This window comes from Filicampus tigris, chromosome 20 (assembly GCF_054856515.1).
Source record: "Filicampus tigris isolate MCC_2025a chromosome 20, RoL_Ftig_1.0, whole genome shotgun sequence".
In the NCBI taxonomy this organism is placed as follows: Eukaryota; Metazoa; Chordata; class Actinopteri; order Syngnathiformes; family Syngnathidae; genus Filicampus; species Filicampus tigris.
Genome location: NC_141236.1, coordinates 11987424 through 12015082, shown reverse-complemented (window position 1 = coordinate 12015082; position 27659 = coordinate 11987424). Strand labels below are relative to the sequence as shown.

General features: G+C 47.6%; 2 protein-coding genes across 8 annotated transcripts in view; both read left to right on the top strand.

Moving 5' to 3' along the window:
* The window catches only part of nhsl1b (NHS-like 1b), a 70706-nt gene extending 47008 nt beyond the window's left edge, over positions 1–23698 (top strand). For 4 of the 7 annotated variants that reach the window (XM_086018292.1, XM_086018293.1, XM_086018298.1 and 1 more), the window contains exons 2-8: positions 6984–7136; positions 8982–9106; positions 10211–10394; positions 11860–11991; positions 14266–17361; positions 18565–18700; positions 22109–23698. In XM_086018292.1, coding sequence (XP_085874418.1) covers positions 6984–7136; positions 8982–9106; positions 10211–10394; positions 11860–11991; positions 14266–17361; positions 18565–18700; positions 22109–22694 — 4412 coding nt within the window. In that variant the 3' untranslated portion in view covers positions 22695–23698. Of the gene's footprint in view, positions 1–4431; positions 4677–6492; positions 6676–6983; positions 7137–8981; positions 9107–10210; positions 10395–11859; positions 11992–14265; positions 17362–18564; positions 18701–22108 lie in introns of those variants that run through there. The other 3 variants (XM_086018295.1, XM_086018297.1, XM_086018294.1) reach the window with 3 other exon arrangements.
* A 926-nt stretch (positions 23699–24624) lies between these two features.
* On the top strand, positions 24625–27498 carry LOC147128387 (transmembrane protein 18-like). Its single transcript, XM_086019833.1, has 5 exons — positions 24625–24830; positions 24923–25034; positions 25195–25249; positions 25316–25409; positions 25609–27498. Exons 1-5 carry the CDS (start codon positions 24687–24689, stop codon positions 25699–25701), a joined length of 498 nt encoding a protein of 165 aa, XP_085875959.1. The 5' UTR covers positions 24625–24686; the 3' UTR covers positions 25702–27498.
* The last annotated feature ends 161 nt before the right edge of the window (positions 27499–27659 follow it).

The following is a 27659-nucleotide window of genomic DNA, read 5'->3' as shown; positions in this document are numbered from 1 at the left end:
GCCGTGATGGCGCCTCACCTTGCACACAGACACAGACACACTATCTGTCTCCCACCTGTCCGGCATCCTTCCCTCCCTGCACTTGTCTGGCTTCAAGTCTTTATCCTCTTTATTTCAGCCCGGCCTCGCACGGCCGCTCAGCAAAAAACGGCTTGCCCCACATCAAAGTCACCATTTTGCAGCCCGTCTTTTTTCTTTTTGTCCTTTCCGAGTTTGCTCTCGATACAATCTGCCGCATTGTCCCTCATCCCGCGGGGCGGGAGGGGGGGGGGGCGGGGGGTGAGAGTTGATTTAGTTAGCTGGAGCAGCACCTTTGAGGCGTGAAAATGCTCCCTGTGTGCTTGTTTCTGAAGCACACACCAGACACCAACAGTGTGTTACAGACACAAGGTCTGCCCGCTCACACAGCGGGAGACTTTTTGGGTGTCAGTATAAGGTCACTCCGAGGAGGAGGATGGTGGATGGGAAAGGGGCGGGGCTGTGAGTTTCGCAGTCATTTGCAATGGCCGGGAACTTTACCCCATGTTAGAATCATTAACAGCGTCATTACGCATTGTTGACTCAGCCTCGCCCGCCGTCACTTGTTGGCCTTCTGTGTGTCTGATGTGCTTGGGTGAGAGTGGCTGTTTATTCAGGACTCAGGTCAACTTTCGCAAGGCACAAAGTGAACATACAGACATTGAAACTCCCCAAATCTTTGGAGTACGGCAACCTTCGCTGACGTCACGCATCACGACTGTTGTTAATTCGTGCCGGGGCTACGATTGGTCTTACAAGCTGATTCAACAAGCAATCAGCCTCCAGTTCGCCCAGCAACAGCACCCCCCCCCCCCCCTTTGCCAATAGATTATTCATCATACGAGACCAAAGCGATCGGGTTCCCCCTGCCCCTCCCCCCCTCGCTTTGCTTTCAATCATCGTGTAGGCATAGAAGACGGTCAGCGGCGGGATGAGAGAGTTACTGCTGCCCCTTCTAAATAATAAATGTATTTTTTTTTTTTTTTTATAAAGGGCTTCATTTCGTGCCTCCATACTGTATTTGCCAGTGAAGCTAGGGTGTTGCGAATAGGCGAGTGCCTTTTGGCATATGAGCACATTACCAAATACAAATAGCTCCCTAATTTGAGGGCTGGGATCTTCAAACTGCAAGAACAGCAGCACGTGTAAACAGAGCTTACAGCAGAATTTCACAGGCCTATAATCTCTCTGATCTGTAGGACAAGTTACTGTTACTGCTGCATGGGGGCCTTCTCTTCTTTATCTCATCATCTTCTTCTAATTTTTTGGAAAGCTAGGAGTGCCAGTTTGAGTATTTTGAGTGTTCCCTAATGTCCAATACTCGGTAATTTTTTGAGATAGAGTTCCCCACCCACCTCACAAAAAAATGTCTCATTGTTACTCTTCCTGCACACCTACTATAATTTGGCCATTGAAAAGCACTTGAAAGCACTAAAACATCTCTTTCAACACCATCACGTGATTGCTTTGAACGACTTTGAAACATACGGACATGCAAAGTGTCCGCACGTGCCTGACAAAGTACCTGACGCTTTCCAGCACCGGCTTATCTCCGCCCGGCAGACTGGAAAAGTGCCGGAACCAGACAAGCCACAAATAAAACAAAAACACAAATTGCAGGGGGGAATCGGAGAGCAGAAAATCAATACATCCAATGCACATAACGTCTGAGGAAGAACTCGAAGATTTGGTGCAAGGACGAGCGGGGAATCTTTAACATGGTCCAGTTGAGCGGTTTTTAGGGGCTCGGCTTAGCTCGGTCCGCTTCAATCCAATTAGAAAAATCAAAGCCAGTCACTTGACACTTTGCGGATTGATCTGGCCTCGCAAGACAAATTCGGTCGCCTTGAAGTCATCATCACAGCGTATAGCGCTGCAAAATCTTTCAATGATTCACGTCAGCCCTCCATTTTGCTTCTCCGTCAGATGTTGGTTCACCTAAAGATAAAATGAGGATGTCGCGCCGTGGGCTAGTCCGCGACTGTTCCAACAGTCATGATCAATAATTCATGCTGCAGTTAGCCTTATCATCCACACGTCCCCGGAGTTTTTTCTGTGAAAATGCAAAACTCCGGCCTCAGTGGGGATTTGCGGATACCTCCGAATCCGCGTTTGGCTGTGGACAGTCATACCCGGAGATTTACGTCGTCACTATGCGACAAAAATGCTCTGACGTCACTTGCGTGACTTGTGCTTTCATGCGAGTCAACATGGATTCCTGCGGCGCTGCGTTGGTTATAGCCATTCTCGAGGCGCTTTTTGCTTACTTATTTGTCCGCAACCAACCACTGTTTCTCTTTGAAAGCTTTAAAAGCAATTCTGTCCTATTGTCGGTCCTCCCGAACGCGTTTGGCGCCGTGTTTTTGGTTTCGTAGAAGTGACGTCAAAGGACGGAAGTTCCTTCTGAATGGACAGTATTTGGCTAACTACTGCCAAAACGCGGTTTCGTGTGGATGCGTTTTTTTTTATGTGTATTCCAACGCAGGTGGGGGTAGGATATACGGTTGTTAAAAAAACCCGGCTACGTGTAGACAAGGCCTGACATCGTTGGAGGTGTCGGCTGAACGGGCACATGCGTGTAATCCTGGAGGTGGCCTACATTTGGGGCTCTTTTTCGATGTGTGAAGTGGTTGACCTGTCTGTGTCTTTGTATATGAGTGTGCTCGTGTGTGTGCGTGTACGAGTGAGAGTGAACAATAGGCTCTCTAATGACTGCTCCTAATACTGTACACGTGCCATGCACAAGCCAGCCAACCAAAACACACGCCACAGGATTTGTTGTACCTCAGCATGGAAGGCCAGACCTAATATTTGGATGTATTACTTGAGGAACTTGCATGTCATGTTTCAAGATATCGGATACTCACGAAGGCTGCCGATACCAGCCTCTGATAGCTGAAAAAAATCTGACATTGAGTAATGGCTTCTTGCCAGTAGTTGGCGCTACACTGCGGCGGTCGGAGACATACTCGTACTGGTATCGGTCTGAAATAAATGTGCTATCAAACATAACTAGTTTAGAGTCAATCGAGTCCTTCGAAATGCTGGTAAACAATCGTCCAAAAGTGTTCTGTGCGCTGAAAGGGTGAAATGTTCAAAGGTAGGGGGAGGGGGAGCGGACGGCCACAACTTCAAGGATCATTTGCAGACCCATTCAAGCTCTTGTTGCGCTAGCCCAGCCCTGCCCCGATCCCCCTTCCTCCCCCCGGACAACAGTCTCCTACCATTTGGCTTGAAAAGAAATACGCTGGCAGAAGGAGGGGCCGTGGAGGTTTTACAATAGGAGGCTTGCATGTGATCTAGATTCATGTGGCTCCCACAAACAAGTGGCGAGCATGAAATACGATTCTTAAGCCAAATCACCATTTTGAGGACGTTGACGCTTAATTGCAACCCCTACGGTTTTGGGGAAAACTCACCCCCATCCTAAATAGCAACATGAAATTTGGTAGGCATGTTTACCACGAGTACACCCACCTAAAAATTCTCAAGAACCCATGCCCAGAAAGACACCGTAAGTCGGCCATTTTGGTTTGAAACAGTCAATTTGGTGTTATTTTAGAAATGTTCCATTGAAAATTCAGCCCCCGAAGCTTGTTCCACTAAGCACCGTGAAATTTGGTTAGCATGTCTTTCATGAGCACACCCACAAAAAGGTTTCAAGAACCCAAGTACAAAAAAGACACAGGAAGTCTGCCACTTTGGTTTGGCGCAATCATTTCACGGTCATTTTGGCAATTTTTCAGGTGCAAATTCAGCCCGTTTCACTGAGTAGCATGAAATTTGGTAGGCATGTCTAGCATGAGTAGCCCCACAAAAAACGCCTCAAGAACCCAAGCATGAAAAGACACAGAAAGTTGGCCATTTTGCTTTGAAGTGACCATTTAATTTTTCCATCAGAAAACAATTCTGCCCCTGAAACGTGAAATTTGGGAGGCACGTCCGTCATGAGTAGACCCACTAAAAAGTTGCAAGGAGCAGGTTAAGGTTGTTTAGTCCCTCATTAGTCGTTTTTATCAAAGATAAAAACCATAGAGCTATTGTAGTCACAGTTCCTCTGAGGTTGTATCCGTTTTTAGAATTGCTTGAAAGGCTCTCAGGGACAATTGAAAATCATCATCATCATCATCATCATAAATATTCACAATCATCATGATAAGAATAAGAACTTGAAATACATCGCTGAAGGTAATACACAGCTTTCCATTTGACCTGGCTGCCAGGTTATTTCGATGCATTGACGAGTGCGTGAAATGATAAGGCTCCAAATACGACATGGCGGCGGACGAACGGAGCGGGACTGAAGGGACTTGCTGCTCGGACTCCTTGGTAACCAAAACACATTAGCAGAACAGAGGGGCCCGTCCCACACCCCTCCCACCACCGTGTGTGTGTGTATCCCCGAGGACCGGACCGCCTCGGGGTGGAGTGATGCTGGCGATGGCGGCTGCGCAAAAGGAGGGGGGCGGGAGAGAGAGAGCGAGCGAGATGGAAGGTTGGAGCGGGATTGTCAGCACAGTGGACGCTGGCACTGAGCGATAATGTGAGCGCTGAGCTTGCGTCTTTTCTTATTGCCTTGGATTTTATCCCCAATTGTGGAGTCATGGTGTTCATCGGGACCTCGCTCAAGTCGCTCATTAAGTACTTCAAAAGGAAAGGTAACATGGATACTTTTCGAATGTGACTTTTTTTTTTCTCAGGCAATATTGCAACTTTATTCTGAGTGGCATTAACTTGTTTTTCTTATATTCAAACTTAATTCTTGTCATGTTGCAGCTTTAGTTTACTGGTGTTACGCCATTCTTTTCTTGAGATATTTATTTTTTGCTGGAGCATGACCACGTTTTTGCGTAATAGTATGACTTCATTCTCGTAACTGGGATTTTATCCTCGTTATGGTATAATTTTTCTATCGTAGTGCCTTCTCATCCCCATTTTCCGTGTAGTGAATATTTATCAGCGTTTTTGCACGAATTTTCATATTTTAATTGTTAATAATTTTTCCCGGTGCATTTCAATGGTTGTCAATGATGATACACACATTTTAGCTGTTCATAGGCAGGACCTATTGAGACTCCAATCCGACTATAGTAAATAGATAAGTTGTCTTAATAAATTGGGTAAATTGGTCCATCTTCTGATCGGGTTGGTGATCCGTTATCGTTTTGTTTTGTTTTTATCCAAACTCGATCAAAATCCTGTTCTTGGACAGCCTAATTTCATAGCAAAAATGTTCCTCCCCCCATCACAACTGTACAATTTCATTCTCGTAGTATTTGGGTTGTGACATTTCTGTGTTCTCGGACCACTACGAAATTTAAGGCAGCTTCAGCATTAAAAGTGAAGCAACATTTGAATTTTCACAGCAACACCTTGTTAGCAGGTAACACGCGGCCAACACTTTCAACAACTTTTAGTGTGCGTTAATGATGATGATAATTAGGATTGATGTCGGAGTGAAGCAAGCGAGAAGAGAGTGAGCGGTGTGAAGCGGACACTTGATGGCCTCCGGAGCACGTGTGGCTGCGCAAACGAGATCCGAGCCGCTCGTGGCGGGTTTAATCTGAGGCCTATTTATAGCCCCCAAGCCATGTTGTCGATTATTAGCTCACATGCCGCCCCAGCCTGCACTTTGCTCAGCACCTTGTCGTTAATGGTTCACTTTTGTCAGTTCAAAAAAATAAAATAAATAATGATACAAGCGCCGTGGGAGGTAAGCTTTGTGTCCCGTGCAATGTTTAAAGGTACAGCTGGATAAAGTTGGAAAAATCATTCATTGTTCATGGTACCATTAAGTGATTGCATATGAATGAGTTCTCGTTTCGTTATTAGTTTTTTTTTTTTTTTTTTAATTGGAATGCGGACGACTATCAGGATGAGCAGACGTGTTGCTGAAAGCGGCTTCCCTCGCGCCGCCGTCCTGCAGAGGCTGGCTGCGGTGCGTATTGTGCCGCTCAAAGGTCTGACGCAGACACAATACGGGCTTTGTGCCGACGCTCCGCATGTCTTGGGCGGCGTGTGAGTGTGTGTGCCTTTGGGGGGGACTGGGGCCCGCTGGGGGAGGGTCACCTGGAGCACTCCACCAACATCATTTCGGCCTTCCGTTGGGGGGGACTCGCCCACCCAACCTATTTGGACCGCCACTGTCATGCTGTGCCGTGTGCAGCAAGTGGAGAGGTTCTGCATCAGCATTTATCTATCATAACATGTGATGCTGACAGATGCGCTTTGTGAGTCAACGTTGGCTGGAACAGATCGCGAACAAGTCTTCAAAAAAGGAATTCAACTGTCAAGCTAAACATAAAGCAAAGAAAAGGCTGAGCATCAAAGCGCTCCCACTTTGATGACCAATTTGCAGTCGTATAGGCCTCCGCCTTCCTGCCTCCCCCGACACACACACACACACACGCAGTCCGCATCCTAGCAGGCCTCGTTAGCACCTGTGAAAAAGCTCGGCCACACACACTCCTGGCCCTTCCCCTTCCTGGCCGGATCCTCAAGCACACTTTTGTTGTGTCACACACACACACACACACAGCAGTTGTTTAGCTCAGAAGAAGACGCACAGACCAAGTGGTCCGGCTTTGCCTTGCGTTCCCCAAATGGAGTTAATCCTGCACCCGGGATCGCCCACTTTGGCTTGGATACGCTCACTTGGTAGGTGTTGACTCGGAACGGGCGACCAACAGGCCAAGCAGTTGTGGTTCTGACTGCTGTTATTCATGGAGCATTTTTTCGGGTGTTTGTGTTGAATATCAAAACTGGATGAACCAGTTTGAGGAACTCCTTTGCAATCAGCCGCTCAGTCAGAGGGTGTGACGTCTCCCATAAGTGTCACTCTCCCCTTCCTCCCTTGCCGGTAACAAACACGCCTTCCTCCGGAAAAAGGGAACGTTCACGTCCGCGATGGCCGACTGCTGTTTTTGTAGCCGGGTTTCTCACGGCGCTGCGTTTTGTCCCGACAGCCGTGTCTAATCTGGACGAGGAGAGCAAGTGGACGGTCCACTACACGGCGCCGTGGCACCAGCAGGAGAACGTCTTCCTGCCGGGCAGCAGGCCGCCCTGCGTGGAGGATCTCCACCGCCAGGCCAAAGTCAACCTGAAGAGCGCCCTGCGAGGTAACAGCCGACAAAGTTTATCAATGCCGACTTTAAATGATTTGACCTATTTTGATAAGCGATTCATCTCAAAGTAAATGTAAGAAAACATGCATTATTTTTATGGATGTTTATAATCTTTTTTTTTTTTTTTTTTAATGATGTTCCATATTGAGCGCAATTGATTTGACTTGTTGCAGCTACTCGTGATTTACTCCAAAGCAACCACGCGCGCCAAAATCTACACGCACCCTCACACTTAACGCAGCCGTTTATCGTTCTGCGCGCGCACGCACGGCGTGTTTGTCGACAGCAGCGTGACAAAATTGCGCAATTTGTGTTGTGCGGCGTGTTTGGCGTACAACACAAAGGCGTGAGATCCTTTCCCCTCTAATCAGACGCCGAGCTCTTCCCAGCCCTCTTTTCAAACAAACGCCGGCGTCACCAAGATGTAAGATGATGCTGACAGTGACGCGCACACACATTGTGGAGGGCCTTTGCAATATTGACGCGTACGAGAAGGCCACCTGGGATTTGTAATGAACTGAGAAACCCCCCCCCCCCCCTCCTCCTCCCTCGCAATGTCACCGCCACCCAGCGGCAGGGGTCCTCGCTGAAAGGCAACAGGTGTCACATGACAGCACCTGGGATGTGTGTGTGTGGACACTCCCAGGAAGTCCAGGGTGGAGCATGCAAACAAACAAACACACCCTCGTTTAGAGAGTCTTTGCACAAATATGAGTTGCAACAGATAATCAAATCACTGGGTTTCGATTAGGGCTGCACCATTATGGCAAAAATGTTCATCAATACGGTCATCACAATTATTATTAGTAATAGTTTGACGTCATGCATATGCAGGGCCACCACCACAACTTGGCTTGACCGGCTTGTGATTATCTGAATGCGTGAAGCCACAACAGCTGTTGCGCAATGCATGGCTCATATCGACTACAGTGGTGAGCGCTGAGCATCTTGCCGACCTCGTTGGCGTGCTCCCTATCGCCTGTGACGAGTTGATGAATTATTGATGTATCTACTGTAGGGCACGCATAAAGCACGTGTGCATGACAAGTGCTTTCCGTAGAACAGTATCGGGTAAGGTCGCACCCGCGTCGCGCCATTACGGAATACCACTGAAGTTGCCAGGTGGACTTTGTCCGATTCCATATCGAGGTCATTCATACGGGGGGGAGGAATCTTGTACAAGTGGATTTGAAACTTTGGCCCATCAATCACAAGCCCTAAAATAGAAATCATCAAGCGTCGACACCCTCCAAACTCTGAGCATTTTTAACCATCACCGGTGTACCTTGCGTGTGTACCTTCCACCCACGTAAACCACTCAAATCAGTCAAGCAGTATACACCGCTATACGCTACGGGAACTTTTCATTGAGCAGTAGTGTAGCTGAACGGCACTTAGGTACAGTGAGTTGGCAAAGCGAGACAAAAAAGCCTCAGAGGAAATGAGACCGTATGACAGGCTTCTAGTTAAGGACACATCTACTGTCTGCTCCCATTTTACACACACACGCACACACACGTGCCACCCGGTGGCAGCAGGTGGTGATGAGAGGATGTGTGAGCATCCGACATGCACATGACGAAAACACATAAACATACCCAAAGACGTTATTATTATTATTATTATTATTATTAATTTTCTAGTAAAATATATGTGGGAAAATAAACAGGCTCAATGTGATCGTATCGCATTGATATCAAGTTATTTATTTATCCACATAAAAAAGTATTAGGGCTCCATTTTTGCTGTTGTAGTTGAATAGGAACACATCAGACTAAAATGTTTGACATGATCACCGAGTCAAATGTTTGTGCCTTCTCCCTTGTGTGTGTCGTGCAGACTGTGACAAGTTGAGGAAAGATGGCTTCCGCAGCTCGCAGTACTACTCGCAGGGGCCCATCTTCTCCGACACTCCCGGCAGCAGCCTGCACGAGGACGACGACGACGACGATGATGAAAAGAAGGTGAATGTCCACGTCAGTCGATTTAGATGTCCGCCCGTGCTGATTAAGTGCAATGGAGACTCTGGAAAAGAGCGTTTGCCTGCCCTCTAGTGGCCGCAACTGGAACACCCGCCTTGGGCTGCTCGCTGGGGTTCATGCAGAATAGACAACCAACTCTTCAGTCATTTGATTTGATGTCTGTCTTTGGAACATGAGATTCAAACCCAGAACCTCTGAACTGTGAGGCAGGCATACTAACCACTGAAATCTTTCTTTTTTATTGATCAATACTTTTCCCCAGACAGCGACAAGCCCTGCTTACTAACAAACGTCAACAAAATATTGATTTAATTTGCAAAGACTCTCCACTCTCATCATCACCACGACATATTTTGTTCCTCCCCTCCATTTGTTCTTTTCATTTTGCACTCTTGACCTTCATAGTCGCCCCCCCTCCCCGACTCTCGTTAGCACTCCCCCCCACACCACCCCCGCCATCCCTCTCCTCCGCTTTGCGCCGTCAACATGAAGCTAACGTTAGCTGACAGCCGCTTCCAAATGAGAGTCCCGCAACCGGCGTTGACGCACCCGAACCCAAAAATGTTTCCCCCGCTCCTCACCCTTTTGCGTCCATTTCCCATCCAAGCATGCATGTACGAGCACCACTACTCGCTCTCATGCGTGGAGATACTTGCAAAGTGTGATGGAGTTTGGATGGCGGCGTTACGGACAGACGCGGTGGATTTATGGGTTGAAACAAACTGGATATGAGGCAGGATTCATTTAACGACGACCAAAACATGGAGGACAGCGTGCACTGTGATGGAGAGAAGCCTCCCACCTTGAACTGGAGATTAAGGGGAATGCTTTCATTTCATATAAATATTTTTTGTTGTTGTTAGTGGACACCATACAAAAAGGATACTTGTAACTCTCCTGGAATCAACCCACCATTCATCCCGCCCCAAAAATCATCTATTCAGTGTTTTTTGTTCCGTCCACAGTTGGCAATATCAGAGATGATTTTACAATATGTGGAGACATTTTTTCAAATGCAAACAACCTACGGATGTGAGTGAGTTCAGCTTCCCGTTCACGTGTTCGTTTGCCGTCTCCGCCCGTCAGTCGCTGGCGTCGTCGGCGGAGGACGATCAGTCGCAGCTGTCCGTGAGGCCGCAGACGCCCAGCGACAAGGGCGACGCGTCGGAGGCCGACGGGCCCAAAAGCCCCACGCTGCCCACCCCGGAGGAGAGGATGAGGCAGACGGCGCAGGCCGTGCCCACCGACATCGTCGCCATCAACGTCACAGGTACGGCGGGACTGGGGACGCAAGGGTTGGAGTGCGCGTGTGTGCGTGAACGATAACACGCTGTTTGGGAAACGGCGTCGGATTCTTGCGCCGGTCAATACATGGACAAAGGTATTGAGACACTTAAATCGACTGATTCAGCATTTATGCTGGGTGACATCTACTTAATGCAGACATCTGTCCACTAAAAAAATATATATATGTATAAAATGATAATGACAATAATAATGATCAATAATCAAATAATGAAAAAATATGTACAAAATACTGTATTAAAAAATGGTTAAAAAATACAAATTTGTGTTAAGATAAAAAAAAGCTTAAAATAAAGTAAAAATATGTTAAGAAATAACCTTAATAAAAGCATATTTTTAAATCTTATAGAAATGTATTATATAATACTTGGAACAAATGTAAATGATGATGCATAAAAAATATGAAAATGCAAATAATAAAATTGTAGTAAGAAATGCTTGTAAAATAAATCTTTTACAAATATTTGCAAAAATGATAAAACAATGTTAAAGTACTTCTGAAATACAATTAACCTGCCAACTAACCCTGCTCAGCAAATTTACAATTTTTTTTATTCAGAGATGCAACTTTTCTAGATAATTTTTTTGCGCTGATTCCAAATCTACCATTGTTTTTTTTCTCTGGCACATCAACGTCATAATAATAATAACAATAATATAATAGGGAATATGTTTTGTAACATTTATGAATGAATGGTTCGGTTCTGCAACAGGTGTTTTTTTTTTCTGAAACATCATAACTGTAAAACACAACGAATAATAAAATCCATACTGCGCAAGCTTTTGTAGGTAAAACTTCAAAGCAAAAAAGAAAATGTCAAAAACCTGATGTGCTTGAAAAAAAGTAAAAACATTTTTTAAATCGGCGTCTAAAATATCTTTAGGTACACCTAAAGCTATCTCTGGTTAAAATTTGATAAGTTTTTAAAAAAAATCGTTACAAAAATATTAATAATATTTACCAAATAAAATAATATTACTTAGTATTACTTAATAAAATAATATTTTAAAAAATACTAACAAATGTGTGGTCATTCCCCCTTTTTTATAACATATAACAAAGCATTCGGCCTGTTAGTGTCTTTCCTGTGCATGTTTTCTTATGTTTACTGTTAACATGAAACACCAACTGTTCGTTTGTTCTGTGTCCCACACAAAAAACGACATCTTCTCCTGGTCCTCTTGTGGCATCTACAAATCACCTCCACAATTTGTCTTATTTGCGCCACAAGAGAAGTGAGAAAATGCTTTTTTTTTTTTTTTTTTTTTTTTTTTTTTTTTACACCAGTCACTCACGCACGCACGCACGTTTGCTTGAAGATAAACACACTTTTGTCCCCTGCATGTCCCCTCACTTAACCGTTTGCCACTTGTCTTGTCTTGCCTGTGTGTGCGCGTGTTTCCGGCCCGGCCTCCCGCCTCCCTCCCAGGCGCCGTGTTTGACCGGCAGGCGAGTGTCCGGCGCTCCCTGGTTGGCACGGACACGGTGTCCCGCCGGCCCAAGAAGGTCAAACGCAGAAAGACCTTATCGGGGCTGCCCGACAACGTCGACCTGGAGCTAGGTACGCTTCACTGTGTCAATGCTGCCCTCTGCTGTATGCGGATGTCAACTGCACATCCCCCCTCCTCAAAAAAAGTGTTGGATTGAGTCCTGGCGCTTTCTCATTGGCTATTTCAGTGTCCTCTGTTTTTCCGCATCCAATCCCTTTATCTTCATTTGCTCTACTTTTTCTTCTTTGAAATATTAAGGCTGCATTTGATTGTTTTGTTGAACAACTTTTAGGACAAACTAGACACTAAACAATTACTCCGTAAGTTTGCTTTAAAGTCTGCTTGAATAATGCTAACACGCAATGGGGAATGCAATAGCATCTATGTTGTTGCCACTATTACGCTTTAAGGAATCCGATATTTGAACACAAACGGTTTGATTTTATTTTGGTACAGAGACAAACAACAGGCAATGTAGTTTCAGCTATTTGGCTTTTAAAACATTTTAGAACTCTGGTTTTTAATTTTATTTCAGCTAACCGTTCGTTCGTTCAAGTCTAGTTTGTATTATTTCACTCTTTTTTTTTTAAATTTAATATATGACTATAATAACCTTTTTACATGTATGCGTTACACAGCATCAGAGGATGTCTAATGGGACACACTGTGTCATATTTGTACTTAAGCAGTTTTATTTGCTCAAGTAATCCTCCCAAATAAAGATTTTACAGGCTCCCCCCGTGCGTCTAAATGGCGCATGCTTAATGATTATTTATGCCCCCCTCTGCGTGAGCAGTAGGCCGCTCCGTAGCGCTCAAGAGGAAAGTAATTCCTTTTGTAATAGCATCCTGGTGGCCGACGGGCACACAAGTCTTGTTAGCCTCTGACTGCCGCCGGTAATTGTCCCGTCGCTTCGTCCCAGCCCCCAGCCCCCCCCCCATCTCTCTCTCTCTCTCTCTCTCTCTCTCTCTCTCTCTCTCTCTCTCTCTCTCTCTCTCTCGCTGTGCTGCAGTTTAATCTAACACAGCAGCTGCAGCGATGTCCGAAGCGTCACTCCGGCTTTTAGTGAGCCGGCGTTGCGTTGCGCTTCATGCGTTTCGTGGAAGGCGAGTATCACCTCCTCCTCCCCCATTGTCCCAAAGGAAAAAAAAAAAAAAAAAAAAAAAAATGTTGTATTTCTTGCGTGTCTGTTGTACAAGCCTGCATGTTGTGCTCCACGCATGACCACCTAAGTGGTGTGTACGCATGTACCTGTAGATGCATGCTGACGGCCCGGAACCCCGCGGGACTGTTTGTTGACTAATAGATGAAGGCTAAACTTATTAAGCCGCCCCCCCTGTCTCTTCTCATATCCTTTCCTGCTTAACAAGCAAAAGCAGAAGTCATTAACACATGAGAATTTGCAGTAAATCTAATTAATTAGCTACCGGGCACGAATACAGTGTTTCTCTCAGCTATTCTTACCGACTGCAGCCTCGCTACAGCTGATTTTTTCAAACGTATTTGATCAAATATATACAATATATCGACTTAAGTCTCCTGCTACGTATATCTCGTCATTTGCATGATGTACGTTAACATAGTGTAAAGTACTGAAAAAGTTACCGGTAATATTGCTTAGAATGCAGTTATTAAGTGTCATTTCAGTTTTCTAGCATCTCCAATTCTTAAAATCATCATCTTGCTTGAGTTGCCAAACACTGCATCTTTCAAGTTTGTGTGCTACCTTACATTGCTATCGTGTTGTGACATCACCTTTGCGAACTCCCTTAAAGGTCTTACAGCCACGAGTGATGCAATGAATAAAACGACGAGCCGACTAAGCAGTTCAATCGGCGGAAATGAATCAGCACGCACTTACCTTCGTGGCTGACCCGTTTCTTCTGCACTGAATCATGACAGCGATCCATTCTTACTAAAACAGGCTTACTTAAATGTGTCTAACAAAGATTTTCACATGTTATGGTCTTTAAAAAAAAAAAAATCAAAATCTTGAGGTGGCAAGTTTCCGCACAGCTCCCGCAGAGTGAAAAAAGTGACCGTTTTTCAACAATTCTTGACAAGCGTAGAAGACAGTTAGTTAAATTGCTTAATGATGCGTAAAAATAACAGATTTGTGGACATAAAAATTTTCCACCTGATAGAAGTGTATAATGCCATGCCTTAGGCTTTACTGCCATCTAGTGGTGTTCACAACAGAGAGCACATTTGTATTTTACATCATTCTGTTCAAATCAATTTACAATGTTTTTAAAAAGTGTATTTCGTGTATTTACAACTATTGCGTTACTACTAAAGGAGGGTCACTGCATTATGTATTATGTGTTATTTTCTTCTCCCGACAGCTGCGAAAGGACGCGGGGGAGAGCTACGACCGCATTCCATGTTCATCCCAGGACAGTACCCAACACTGGGCCGGGTTGGGAGCGTCAACTCGGCGCTCCGGCGCTCCCACACCCGAGATTCCAGCTGCCAGACAGAGGAAGTGAAGGTCGTCCCGCCGTCCATGAGAAGAATCCGCGCGCAGAGAGGACAGGGAATCGCCGCCCAGATGGCCGGCATTTCCACTTCCTCCTCCACCGGAAGCATATCCATCTGCAGCAGTGACAGCTCTGGCGTCCTCATGCTGCCCCGTCAGCGGAGCGGGGACCCGCTGCGATTCAACAGTCTGCCCCGCCAAGGCGCCAGGGTGTCCCTCAGCGCAGACCCCATCTACAGCAGCACCCCGATCAAGGCGGAAGATCGCGGCGCTCCGCCGAGGCACATCGGAAAGCTCCAGGTGGACGACACGGCGGTGCACATGAGGAACGCCCCGAGGGCGGCGGGCACGCTGCCCAGGCCCAGGTCGCAGGAGGTGAAGCGGACGCGCTCCAGCGAGTGGGCCGGCGCTCCGGCCTGTGTCGTGTCGCCGCATGCCACCTATTCCATGTCGCTCATCCCCAATGCCACGCTGTCCAATTCATCCGAAGTCGTCGCTCTCACCGCCCCGGGACCGCATTCCCACGCTCAGACCTCCGCCTACCCGACGGCTCGGCCTCTTAGCCTGGCCTCCCGCGCGGACCCGCTCGTCCCCGCTTTCGCCCACAGCTCCACTTGTCCGGCGTTGGCCACTTCCACGCCCGCGCACGAGCCACTTGAGGGCAGTCGGGCCAGCGCGTCGGGGCACTCGGACAACGGCGCGCGCGGTCACGGCACCTCGGCGCCCGCGCCGCCGTCGTGTCAGGCAGAGGATCGGTGGATCTACGACACGCCGGAAAACGTGGCGGCCCCGCGCCGGACTCTGACCTCCAGCTCCTCCACTCCCATCAACCAGCTGTACACCAGCTTGGAGGCGTCATCCCGGACCACCACCGATTCCAGCTCGCTCTACTCCCAAGACAACGACGGCTACTACACCTCCATGCACCTGGACTCGGGTCTGCGCTCACGCAGCCACGGCGGCGGGGCGGCGGCCGGCCAGGCAACCAGACACAGCATGTACGAGTGTCGCCAGATGGCCGCGCAAGACGAGTACGGGAGCTTGTACGCCGACCGCTCCCTGTCTCGCAGCATTTCGCTGCGTAAATCCAAGAAGCCGCCGCCGCCCCCGGCTCGCACCGACTCCCTAAGAAGGAAGCCTGGTGCCAAGAAGCCCCTTGGAGGCGTTAGCGCCATCAGCGGCGCGAGCGAGTCAAACAACGGCCCGCTCAACGAGAGTCTGATCGCCACCCTGCAGCAGAGCCTCCAGCTGGGGCTGAGGCCCGGCAAAGGCAAGGGCGCCTCCCCGTCGTCGCCCTCGCACAGTCCCAGCAGCGACTACGAAGACCCTTGGGTGCTGCGCCCGCGCAGTCAGAGTAGCGTCAGCGCCGAGAGCTCGGCGACGTCACTGGCCGCCAGCGCAAACGGCGTGTCCAACGCCTACTCGCTTTGCCACGTGACCCCCACTCACAGCGATACCAGCAGCTTACGATCCGACTACGCCGACTCTTGGGGCTACTACATGGAGTACCCTCGCAACCACGCCGACCAGAGCGCGCAGACCCCCGTGGCTCATACCGCAGACGGCATGTCAACCGGAGCCCAGCCAGGAGAGGAGCGAAACGCAAGCGGCGTGCGCCTTAGCAACGAGAGCCCGACGACTCCCGTTCAGGAGGAAAATGTCGCGGCCAAAGCCAAAACATCGTCCCCGGAGCGAGTGCACAGACTGACTTCGCCCTCCAGTGGCTACTCCAGCCAGTCCAACACCCCCACCGCTGGAACTCCAGTCCCTTCCGGGATCAGGTCCATGTCCCCCTCGGGCAGCCGCCCCAGGCCCAAAGTCCCTGAGAGGAAATCCTCTCTGCTCTCATCAGTTTCCATGTCGTCTTCCTCCACCTCCCTCTCGTCCAATACCTCAGACTCCCTCAAGAGCTGCGGGCCTCCCGCCCCGCCGCCCCTACCCCTGACCTCGTCCTCGGCTCCTACCACCCCACTAAGCCCACCGCCGCCGTTCCCTGCCTCTCTGCCAGCCAGCGTGAATGTGTATCCCCTGTCGCCCGACACGCCGCAAACGCTGAGCCCGCCCCCGGGTTGCTCCGCGTCCCCGGAGTTCCCCCCGCCGCCCTCGCCCGAAACCTTGTTCCACCCCAGTGTGTCCCTTAACGGGAGCTTTAGTCCTCCGCCGGCACCTCCTGTGCCCGTGACGGCGCCTCCGCCGCCTCCTCCGCTGCCTGCGTCCATCTCCGTCTCTTCCTCCACGTCACACGTAACGGCGCCGCCGAAAGCCGTGGTTCCGAACAGCCCCACAAAGTCGCCCATGCCCCTCATCACGCCGTTTGCCCTGCGGAGCGTTCGGCTGCGCTCGGTCCGGCGGACGGGACAGGAGACGGAGCGCAACCTGGACTCGGAGGAGCCTCCTTCCCAGAAGCAGCCCAGCCGGATGAACCGCTCCTCGGATAAGACGGACGATTTTGCTCCGTCGCCGGTGTCAAAGCTCCTAGAGGAGCTGTCTTTGGAGTGCGGTTTTGAACACGACACACCTGACGGTCCCGTCGTCAACGGATATCCCGAGGAGCACACCTGCGTCGTTCTCAACGGAAGAGAAGAGGGGCAGAAAGCACTGCCGAGCGACAGCAGCTCCCCTGTCAAACAGAAGCCCCCCGTCATTGCCAAGAAACCCAAATTCTCTTTTGTCCTGCCGCTGAGCCCGCAGCCAGTCCAGGAAGTGATCCCGTCTCCGTGCGAAGACGCGGACGGAGTGTCCCAATCGCAAGAACGCAAACAAGAAAAGACGGACGAGGAGACACCAGGGCAAGAGGAACAAAGTTCCGAGACGTCCTCCGAAATCCAGGATGAGCGTCACATCTCCGGCAACTCGGACGGGGAACCCTTCCAGAACGGGGAGGCCCACGAGGACGAGGACGAGGACGAGGACGGCACGAGCAGTACGGCGGGCTCCGTCAGCTCCAAGGAGGACGACGCAGGTTTGTCTTTGAACGTGGTTGTCATTTATCTCGACGGCTTCCAAATGCTGATGGCGGCGGACTCGTTAGTTTAAGCCTGTTTACGGTAAGCCTGAACGGTTGGGAGGGTGCGGGGAGCCGTGAAATTCATTGGCCTTGCCAAAGCAAGGCGGGCTGAAAGCCAGCAGCCTCTGAGGTTTAAGAAGTAGAGCGGGGGACGCCGCTTATCAGCGCCGCAGCAGCGTTCTCCATCCTCTTCGGAGCTTTTTCACCCCCACGTTGCTTTTCCCCGCTGGCGATGTTCACATAGTGGACACCAGGGCACTTTAAATCAGCTAAGATAGGATCATCCCCGCTCCCAAATCCATTTTCCATGTCGGCCTCATTCCTCACTGCCGTATGCCCCCAACTTTTTCCCCTCGCATTCCCTCTCGACATCCCGACAGAGACTGTGCCAGATCGAGGAGAAAGATGTCACAGAAAAAATTGGGCCTGACGGTACATAACGCGACAAGGGCTTAACGTTGGCCTCAACAAACTTTTATTTGCAAAATTCAGTCATTTGGGGAATGGAATTGAGCGGAACAGTTTGAAGTTGGAGTAGTTTAAATAGGTGAAATTGGAAGTAAATGTGTCAGAAGTCTTAATTTGTCACTTTATTATTATTATTATTATTTTTGAAAATGCGTGAATTTTAAGAACCTCACATCCCACACGATGAATAGATATCACCTGTATGGTCACATGACACATTACGTAATACCGCCCAGGACTGCCATCACAATTTTGTCTGGAGAGAGTTGATAAATAATAAAACTTAAGAGGGGCAAATTATAAAAAGTGCCATGACCAAAGTAGTGCTGGTATCGGATTTTCCATTTTGCTGTAACTATTAAAGCAGACCACCAGGATGCTCGTCATTCTGACACTCCAGTCCTTTTCCCGCTCTTTTTATCTCCTGCTTCCTATCTCTCCTTTACCCCCTTTCGGGTTTAGCCTCCTAAGGGAAAAGCTTTTCATGGCGCTAGCGACGGGGGGGAGGGGCTCCCTGGCATCACTGGGAGGGAGGAGGGGGAGGGGGCTGGCGGGCGATGGAGGGGGATGAAGCGTATGCGAGCGTGTAAAGTGAGAGCGCTGGCAGCCGGCGGCTCGGGCGCATCGGGACGACTGCGCGCTCCGCAACGGAGCAGGATGTAACTCGGCATGCGTGTGTGCGCCCGGCAGGTGACGTGTTTGACTCCAACACGGACGAGGCGTCCCCCGCGCCGTCGCTCAACGGGACCCCGCAGACGGGAAGCATGGTCACCCCCACCCCAACGCCCACGCGGACCACCGAGGACCTCTTCGCCGCCATACACAGGTGCGAGACGGGAAGACGACACTTGTTCCATTGATTGCGGGGAAGGTCACTGGCGGCGTCACTTTGAATGCTTGTCTCCCTTCTTGCGCGAGTCGCTCTTCACGGAGGATAAATAATATATGCGGCGGTGCCGCACACAGCGCAGTCGTCTTTGTTTTACGTTTAGTTGGACGGGAAACTTGAACCGAGGTTGGTGCTTAACAACTTGAAGCCTCTTGTTTAAAGATTTTTGGGGGTGTAGCATCTGCCAAACGTCTCTTTTTTGAAGCGAGCTGAGTATGTCAAATATTTGGCTTGCAAGTCAAAGCAAAAAATCGGCCATTGACGGATTGTATTTCGAGAAACTCTGGGGTCACTTGTATGTTAAGGTACCATTTCACTGTTTGAAGTCGGTTCCCAATAGCGTGAGTCTCGGCTGACGCCGTGTTGCCGCTTCGTCTTCGGAGAGCGAGCGCGCTCCGTCTTGTCTCCCTCGCCATTGATCGCCAATCGACTCCGCCATCAATCTTGGTGTAAAAGGAGACAAATCACCCTGGCATCCTTCAGCACGGCCGTCATTCATCCCACGTCGCCTCTTCCTTCCTTCTCCTCACTGCAGGGCTCAACAATTCATCCAATTCAAATCGACATCGCAATGTCGTAGAAAGCCCTTTTCGAATTGCAAAGGCTGCAATTTTCGATGACGTGAAAAGTTGAGGTGGTCAAGCCGCAGATTTGTTTGCATTTCACTGGTCAACAGCAAATTTCCTAGCACATCAGGTGTTTGAGATATTATTTGTTTGTTTTTAAGTTGGACCCATAAAAGCTTGAATCTAGACTCTATCCGACCAGTCTTATTGTTGTAATCTAATTTTTAGGCCACACTTGTTTGGTTGAATTTTGTCAAGTTGTTGTCGTGAACGCTTCAAAGACTGCAAGTCAAAGTGTTTACTAAGTGAACAACTCCAAATGGTCGATGAATCCATTTTCTCTTGAGTATAAGCCGAACATATAGGACCAAAACATATTTGTTATGAATCTACCACAGTTTATTGTCAAACGGATGAATTTATTTTTTGTGGTTGTTAAAAAATCCATGAGAAGATTACGTCGAGAGGAAAACCAATCACAATGAAATTCTTTTTCAAAATGATTGCGCCGACACACACGAGTCTTTCATGCGTCCGTTGCCTGAAAGTGACTGCGGCTTGCTACAAGTCGAAGCGGGTGGCCGCCCGGCGGTCTTCATCTAGGTTGGAGGCCACAAGAGAGGCGGGAAGAGACAACAAGCATCTTGTGTGTCACTCTCTCTCTCTCTCTCTCTCTCTCTCTCTCTCTCTCTGACATACATCGCGTACGCTCTTCAAAGTGGGAGTCGGGAGGGGCTGTGAGTGGGGGGTGGGCCACATAAATTTGTCATGCGGCGTGCCACTTTAGTTTTCATGCTCACGTGCCTGCCAGCAATTTGACTCCTCTGCACACAATGACAGTTTCGATATAGTCCCAACAGGACCCCGAGTGTTGGCATTTTGACTCAATTTTAAAGAGCCACCAAATATTGTGTCACGCGACGATCGAAGCACCGAAGCTACCCGGGAGAAAGAATGGACTCTGTTTCACCAGGAAAAAAAAAAAAAAAAGTTGTTTCTTGTTTTATTTCCATTCTTTAGTTATCAGCGGAACATGGTTTGGTTTCTCCCAAAAATAGCAGCGACTTGGACGCTAATATTTGTCCAAGCTATATGACAAGAAAAACAAGACTGAGAAGTGGTTTTGATGGCAAAATCATGATTTATTTACAGAGACACAACTAAGAAATGCATGACAAGTGAAGCCGACTTTACAAACCCGAATTGCGAGCGGTGCCCTCTTCCGCGCCTACCCGTCGAAAAACGTACTTGACACACACAAACGTCGGTTAACACGGAGATTCTACTTGGGAATATAAACGTCCACCACGGCGAATGAGTTAATAACCAGTCGCCGTATGGTCACGTGACCGATTATACTAATAATCGGTGGATGAAATGTGATCACATGTCAGATTATAGTAACAACCCGGGAATGGAATTACATCACGACAGATTACACTAACAACCAGTGAAATACTGTTCGGGATGTCGCTCAGCCTTAGAGGGGGAAATGTTGGGCGAAGCGGTCCTTTTGACGCGCCCCTTTCCTGACGCATTCAGGTGTGCGGGCGCGTGCGGCGCGATGCTAACGTGGCGCGCTTATGTAAGGCAGGGGAGGAATGGCGCCGGCGTGAGGTTGAATGTAGGCCACCGGCGCATATTGTACTTTGCAAAACAGACCTCACACGTACGTGCGTGTCCTTCAGATGCTGGACCAGAGCAGCTCGCTCGGTCGCCCGCTCTCTCTCTCTCTCTCTCTGAGATCTAATCTGAGGATTACGGATTTTGTCTGCGGCCTTCTTTCCTGCCTTTACCAGCACAATCTGCATTTGTTGTCCTAACCCACCAGTGGGTGGGGGGCAAAGTTTTGCGCTCAATGGCCGTGTTCCATTTTTAATGCAGACAGATCAGCCAGCTCATTCATTGATGAGATTAAAAAAAAAAAAAAAAGAAAGAAAATGAAATGCTGATGTGAAATACATTATCATTTGCAATAAATTAATCTTTTTTTTTTTAAATGGAGCTGTATAAGTAAAATGTTTTATTTTATTGCATGCAATAAATTAATTAACCAAACATTTAATGTAATAATTGTTTATTTTACTAATACTTCATCATAATAATCTAATGAACCAACAATTGAATGAATTGTATTTTCAAAAACAAACAATTTTGCTCATATTTAGAATGTATTATTGTCTTGTTGCTTTCCCACCTAAAGACGCGCTGTGTAATTCACCCATGTGCTGGTGTTAGCTGGCTGTCGCTACTTTCCGATTAGCGGCCCACCCGGGACCCACTGACATTAATAAGGCTGATTGGCCCCGAGTGCTTAATCCCGTGTTTGCCGCCGGCGGTCGCCGCATTGCGCCTCGCAAGGCTGAGTGCTGCTGCATGCTGGCCAAAGTGATTGCCGTGTAATCTTTTTGGGTGAAAAGCCGCCAGAGTGGCAGACCGCCACCGAGGCCCCGCAGGAACAACAATAGCCCTATCTTAGCGTATAACGTATTCCTCTATGACGGTTTTTACGTTTTACTATGAAATTTGAAAACTTCTCCGACTCGCGCACCAGCTCGGGCTCCTTCCCTGCCAGAGAGGTGACATACCATATCCCCCCCGAGCTAGCTTCTGTAGCCGGGGATCGGTCCGCCCAGCTCACAACGCACCCGACCCCTATGGCTCCTCCCACGGGTGGTGAGCCCATGGGAAGGGGAAAAAGAAAAGACAACCGTAAACTTACGTTACGCTAGCAGGCTAGCTACTGACACACTCATCCGCTGTGTTGGCTCTCCAACAGGTCCAAGCGTAAGGTCCTGGGTCGCAAAGAGTCCGAAGAGGAGAAGCCCCGGTCGGGGAGCCACTCCCAGTCGCCCCCCTTGACGCCCCCCTGCGGGTCCCCCGTGACGGCGCCGTCTCCGTCGTCCCGCCCGTCGGGCTCCATCCAGCGCCACCTGCGCAAGTCGTCCACCAGCAGCGACACCTTCAAGGCCCTGCTCCTGAAGAAGGGCAGCCGCTCGGAGAGCAGCTTCCGGATGTCCGCCGCCGAGATGCTGCGCTCCACGGACCCCCGCTCGCAGCGCACGCGCTCCGACTCTGCCCTGCCAGACTCGCCGCCGTCATCCTCGCCGCCCCACAGCCCCCGCGCCTCGCCGGGCCGAGGGAAACGGGCAGCGGACGAGTGGAGCCGCTACGAGGCGCTGGCCCTGTCGCCGTCCGCGCCCTCCGCGTTCAAATACGGGCGCTCGCGGACGCCCCCTTCGGCCGCCAGCAGCAAATACAACGCCCGATGTCGGATCCTCAGCAGCCCCATGACGGTCATCTGCGAGCGAGACGGCGAGTACGCCGATGCCAACGGCACTTTATCGGACGACAGCGGGAGTTAAAGACTCTGTTGGGGTCGCTGGACTAGACCCAAACATGGCCTGGGTTTTGGGGCTTCAATTTGGTTTTTCTGTTGTTTTTTCTGTTTGTTTGTTTGTTTGAATCTGTTGTTTACTTTATCCTGTCACAATTGCAGCATGTTTGGAAAGTCACTGCATACTTATGAACAGACTTGCTTCAGTCAAGTACAGCAGTGGTCCCCAACCTTTTTTCTGCCATGGACCGATTTGTGTTTGTGTAGATTTTCCCTGGATCGGCAACCCTGTCGCCGACGACGGGGTGCTGATGTATTTTGACGTACTTTGTTTATCGGGTCATATATGCTCCACAATAAAAATACTCCCACCCACCACCAGGTTTTTCACCAGCAAATCACACAGACTCTCTGATGTCACATGCCACCCCACCAAGCCCCGCCTCTTAAGGGCACATGCATGTACACAGACTGTTTTTTGTATACATGTTATGCTTGTACTTGATTTTTTTTTTGTGTTCAAATTTGTTTACAAAGCATTTAAGAGGAGTGTTTGCAGAAGTTGAAATGTGTGTTTAAATTGTGTTGAAGAGGTAAAACTATATTTCTAAAACTATATGGTTGTGCTATAGTGGTGAGGGTCTGGAACGCATCCCCCGCCTCTATTGTGCATTGAAACTGGTCTGTTCATTAAGAAAGCTGACAGTGACTTTCCAAACGTGCAGTCCAGTCAGTCGTCTCCGTTCCAGTAGGCTCATAAATCTGTTCAATTGTAGATTTTGCACTGTGCATAGTTGTTCTGTTGTCTTTATTTGCCGTGCGTTTGTTGAAAAGATTGTTTTACACAAAAGAAGCTCGACGTTTTCAGACCTGATCTTCTTCTCGTGGTCACCGTGGTTACCAAAGAGCCAAACAACAAACTTAACTCAGACGGAAACCACACGAGCTGTTGTTGACCCTCTCAAAGTTTATCCTGATACACTTTTATATTGTTGTGTATGTAAATAAATAGAAAATGAATGTTTTAAGTCACATCTGGGCTGTTTTTTTAATTGGCACAGCAATGAGTCTGGATTTGCAGACTAGCGTTCACTTCCACCATAAAGCGCTCTCATGAAGTCAAAGCAAGACAAGCAAAAATGAGGACAACCGGAAATTGATGTCCTGCCAATCGCCGAGTTGAGCGAAGCCAATGACACCGAGGAGCACGCGCGCATGTGTCAAATTTCTCAGGATGTTTGCAGTGACTCAGCACGTTTTGATCCAACAATGACAGGCAAAGACAGCACAAGAGATTTAGGAACAGTTACTGTCATCTGAGCCCTGCCGCAGAGCATGAATAATTATATAACACACAACTACATTCCACAATTCCACATTCATTTTAGGCATTCATGTCATTTTAAAGTTCAAGTTCAGACATCCTGAGAATACATTTTAAGGATTTACGGTGCAGACTAAAACTAAAAAAAATTGCACCACCGAAGGGTGTTGATTTTTATCAATAACCCAAGGCGCCCAGCTTATGAAAAAGAAAAATCTGAGGTCAGAGGGCCATGGAAACTAGGATTCCTGGAACCAACCCAAAAATAGACAATTGGACTTTTGGGAGGGTCGATTTTAGTGACTTATGTAAAGTACAGATTACGTCAAAACCTTTTTTTTTTTTCAAATTGCTGGGGTTAAGTAAAAAAAAATGACAGAGTGCTGGTAAATTTTCCACACACATTTTCCCAGTAAAACCCCAAATAAAAAGAAATGGTACTTTCCCGTGAGGTTAGCTAAGGTTGTTGAGTTATATGGTTATGATGATCAAACATGGTGACATAAATTAAAACCCCTCCTACAATATACAAACGGCAATTTTTTCATATACAGTAATATATGATTTATTATGAATTGATTTAATTTGATGATACTTTTCCCTCTGTGAACTCACTATGGTCATGTGATTGTACGTAATTTCAGTGCGACGGAAAGGTTCGCTACCTGACGTCATCGTCGTCTTGTTTTTGTTTACATGCTACAGCTAAGCGATCATATTAGGGATATTTTCAGTTTTTTTGTGAAGATGGCAAACCCCAAACCCGTCAACATCAGCTCCGTACCTATCGGCGCATTTAGCAATTTAAGAATTACGTCCATTTGGACGGTCCTCATGTCTGTAAGTTCAATTTTATTCCCAAATTAGCGATGCCAGGGCCTCGTTGGAGTGCCGCTGCAAAACAATTGCAATTTTTTTTTTTGCAAGTGAAGTGGTCGGAACCGTGGCTTATTGGCGGTGTTGTGTTCCACGTTGCGTGTCTTTGCCTGACTGTGGCGACGTGCAAGTATTATAGAGCGCAGATCTGCCACTTCCTGCTCATAAGTAAGTGGGCATAAGTATTGGGTCACATGAACAAGCGTTCGTAATTATTCCTTCAAAGTAACACTTGTGTTTATAACATTTAAATGTAGTTGTTGTATTTATTTTACATCATTTGTATTTGAAATGGCGAGTCTTTTAAGCCCCTTCATGGTTCCCACAGTTGTCTTGGTGTACAGTGCTGAATATTTAAACGAGCTGGCAGCAATGAACTGGAGGTATTTGGCATATTTCCTACATTATGGAATGCCAGTGTCCACTTGAATGAGTGAAACCTCTTGCAGGTCCTTCTCCGAGTTCCAGTACTTTGACTCCAAGGGCATGTTCATATCGTTGATCTTCTCCATCCCGTTGCTCTTCAACGCTGTCATCATTGTGGTGAGTGCTGGCCATTCTCTTTTAGTTCAACAGTAAATTTCAAACGGGAGTGACAAATAAACTTGAAGCAAGCAGGCTTTGGTTTCAATCACAACAATCAGAATATCGATGCTAGTTTTGTTAGCCAGTCTATGTTATTTCCCATTGTTTCAGCGTTAAGCTAGTGGACTTTAAAGCGACGTTTTGTGTTGTCGCGCAGATGGTGTGGCTGTACAGGACTTTCTCCACCATGGCCGAGCTGAAGACGCTGCAGCTCAAGCGGAAGGCGCGCCTAGCCAAGAAAAGTGACTGATCCATTTGTCTGGAATGTCACAAAGGACCGGATTTCTATTTTTTTAGCAGGGGTGGACAACCCGCGGCCTGTGGGCCAGGTACGGCCCCGCCAGAACGTACAAACCCGAAAACAAGTAGAGTCTCAGAGGAACCGTTCTGAAAGTGGAATAGAATCTGCTTCGAACCGTGTGGAAAGATTGTACAAGAGGACCAAAATGCTTTGTATTTAAATGTGTTATGAAGTATGTTTTGTTCATTGTAAGTTTGTATTGCTGACCTTGACAAGTGTAGCTGAGCTAGAAGCATTGGCGACTGTTTAAAAGTCTTCAGCTTGCTATTAGATTTGTTGTGCCCTTTTGCCCCATATTCAACATTTGCTCGTTGCATCTTGGGGCAAATGGATTGTCAATAAAGCCAAGCAATGTATGTTCAAAGCAAACGGAAACGTGGTTCCATGCAAAAAAAAAAAAATTAAAAAATGTTTTTCCCTAATTTATTGGAGAATGGGCAATTCCAAAATCAATTAAAAACATCAGGGGATTCTTCACAAAAATTGGTGTCAAATGTTTTTTTTTTTAAATAGCTATAGAAACACTTGATGGTTAGAATCTGTGAATTGCTTTCTACATCATTGTTTCACTTTATTATTCAGCTAATACTTTGCTGCACGATACTCGCACGATCGATGATGTCAGTTTGAAAAAGTCAAAGAGTCAAATTCATTTAAACCGTTCTGTCCTTTCCTATGTTGAAAAGGAAGCACCATTTCATCTTAATCAAGGTTAGGAGACTGGATTTGACAGAAGTCAAGTCGTATTCACGAGCTTGTCACTAGAGGGCGACAGGCCCTCAATTAAGGACGCTCGTATGATGACAGTAGAAGAAGCAGCTCAACGTGACAACGCATAAAGTAGAAGATTTGAGGAAGTGGTGGAAAAGTGCAGCCTTCAATGAACAAATTGGGTGCATGTGTGATTTAAGACTTGGCCGTGGCCAACGTCAATAAACAAGTTAGAAACACAGCTGACAAACTTCAATAGGAGCACCTGCACAAGCCATTGATGTGTGAAATAAATATTGTTTGCAATTCAAGGGTCATGGCCCAAATTGATGGGTCATTACCGGTTGTCAGGGGAAACAGCTGTAAGCTTTTTTTTTATTTATTTCAAACAAGCTGAAAATTCCTTGGCATGGTCATTTTCCATTCAATTTTCTCTAAATTCGTTTTCATCTTAGAAGCATTTTTTGCAGGCAGTTTGTGTAAGACTAACAACATTTGATTATTGTCGAATTTAGTTTTGGGAATCACAAACAACTAAAAAATTTCTATGGAAATGTATGTCCATTCATTCTTTGTTGTTGTTGGTGGTGGTTTAATTCAGCTACCGTCCCCAGTGTGTTTCTCTGTTTAAATAACTGGCCTCATAAACTCAGTGCTTTATGTGGTGGGTCGGCTCGCTTTCTGAGTTTTATGACACGGCCCCCCAAAAAACAACATGGAGACAACAAAAGAAGATAAAATGGTTATTTATCATGCTACACTAGACAATGAGGGACTAAACTGGAGTTGTTATATGGAGACAATATTCAGACCCAGACCCCCTCTCAGCTCATAAGTTGTTGTTATCCTTTCGGCTTTTCCCCTCAGTACGGCACTAATATAAGTCGTTCTACGCATAGGATAAAGAATATATGTCTGTGAATACTGTGATATTGTCACCACTTTTTGTGACATATTTGTTTTGTGGTGGGATTGTTCGAACGCAAAATACAGTATGTAACTATAGGAAACACTCCTTCAAAAAATATTGCCTCTTTTTAAGCTAATGGAGCATGAATTGATTTCCTTGCCCGTCAAACATGGTCATAGTGACTTGTTTGCGAAGGAAGTGGTGGAGGTAAACACAAACAGCTAATTAATGACTTTTCCCCCGAGCTCCGGCTCCCGAGCTAAATTCCCCCCCCCCCCCACGTTGA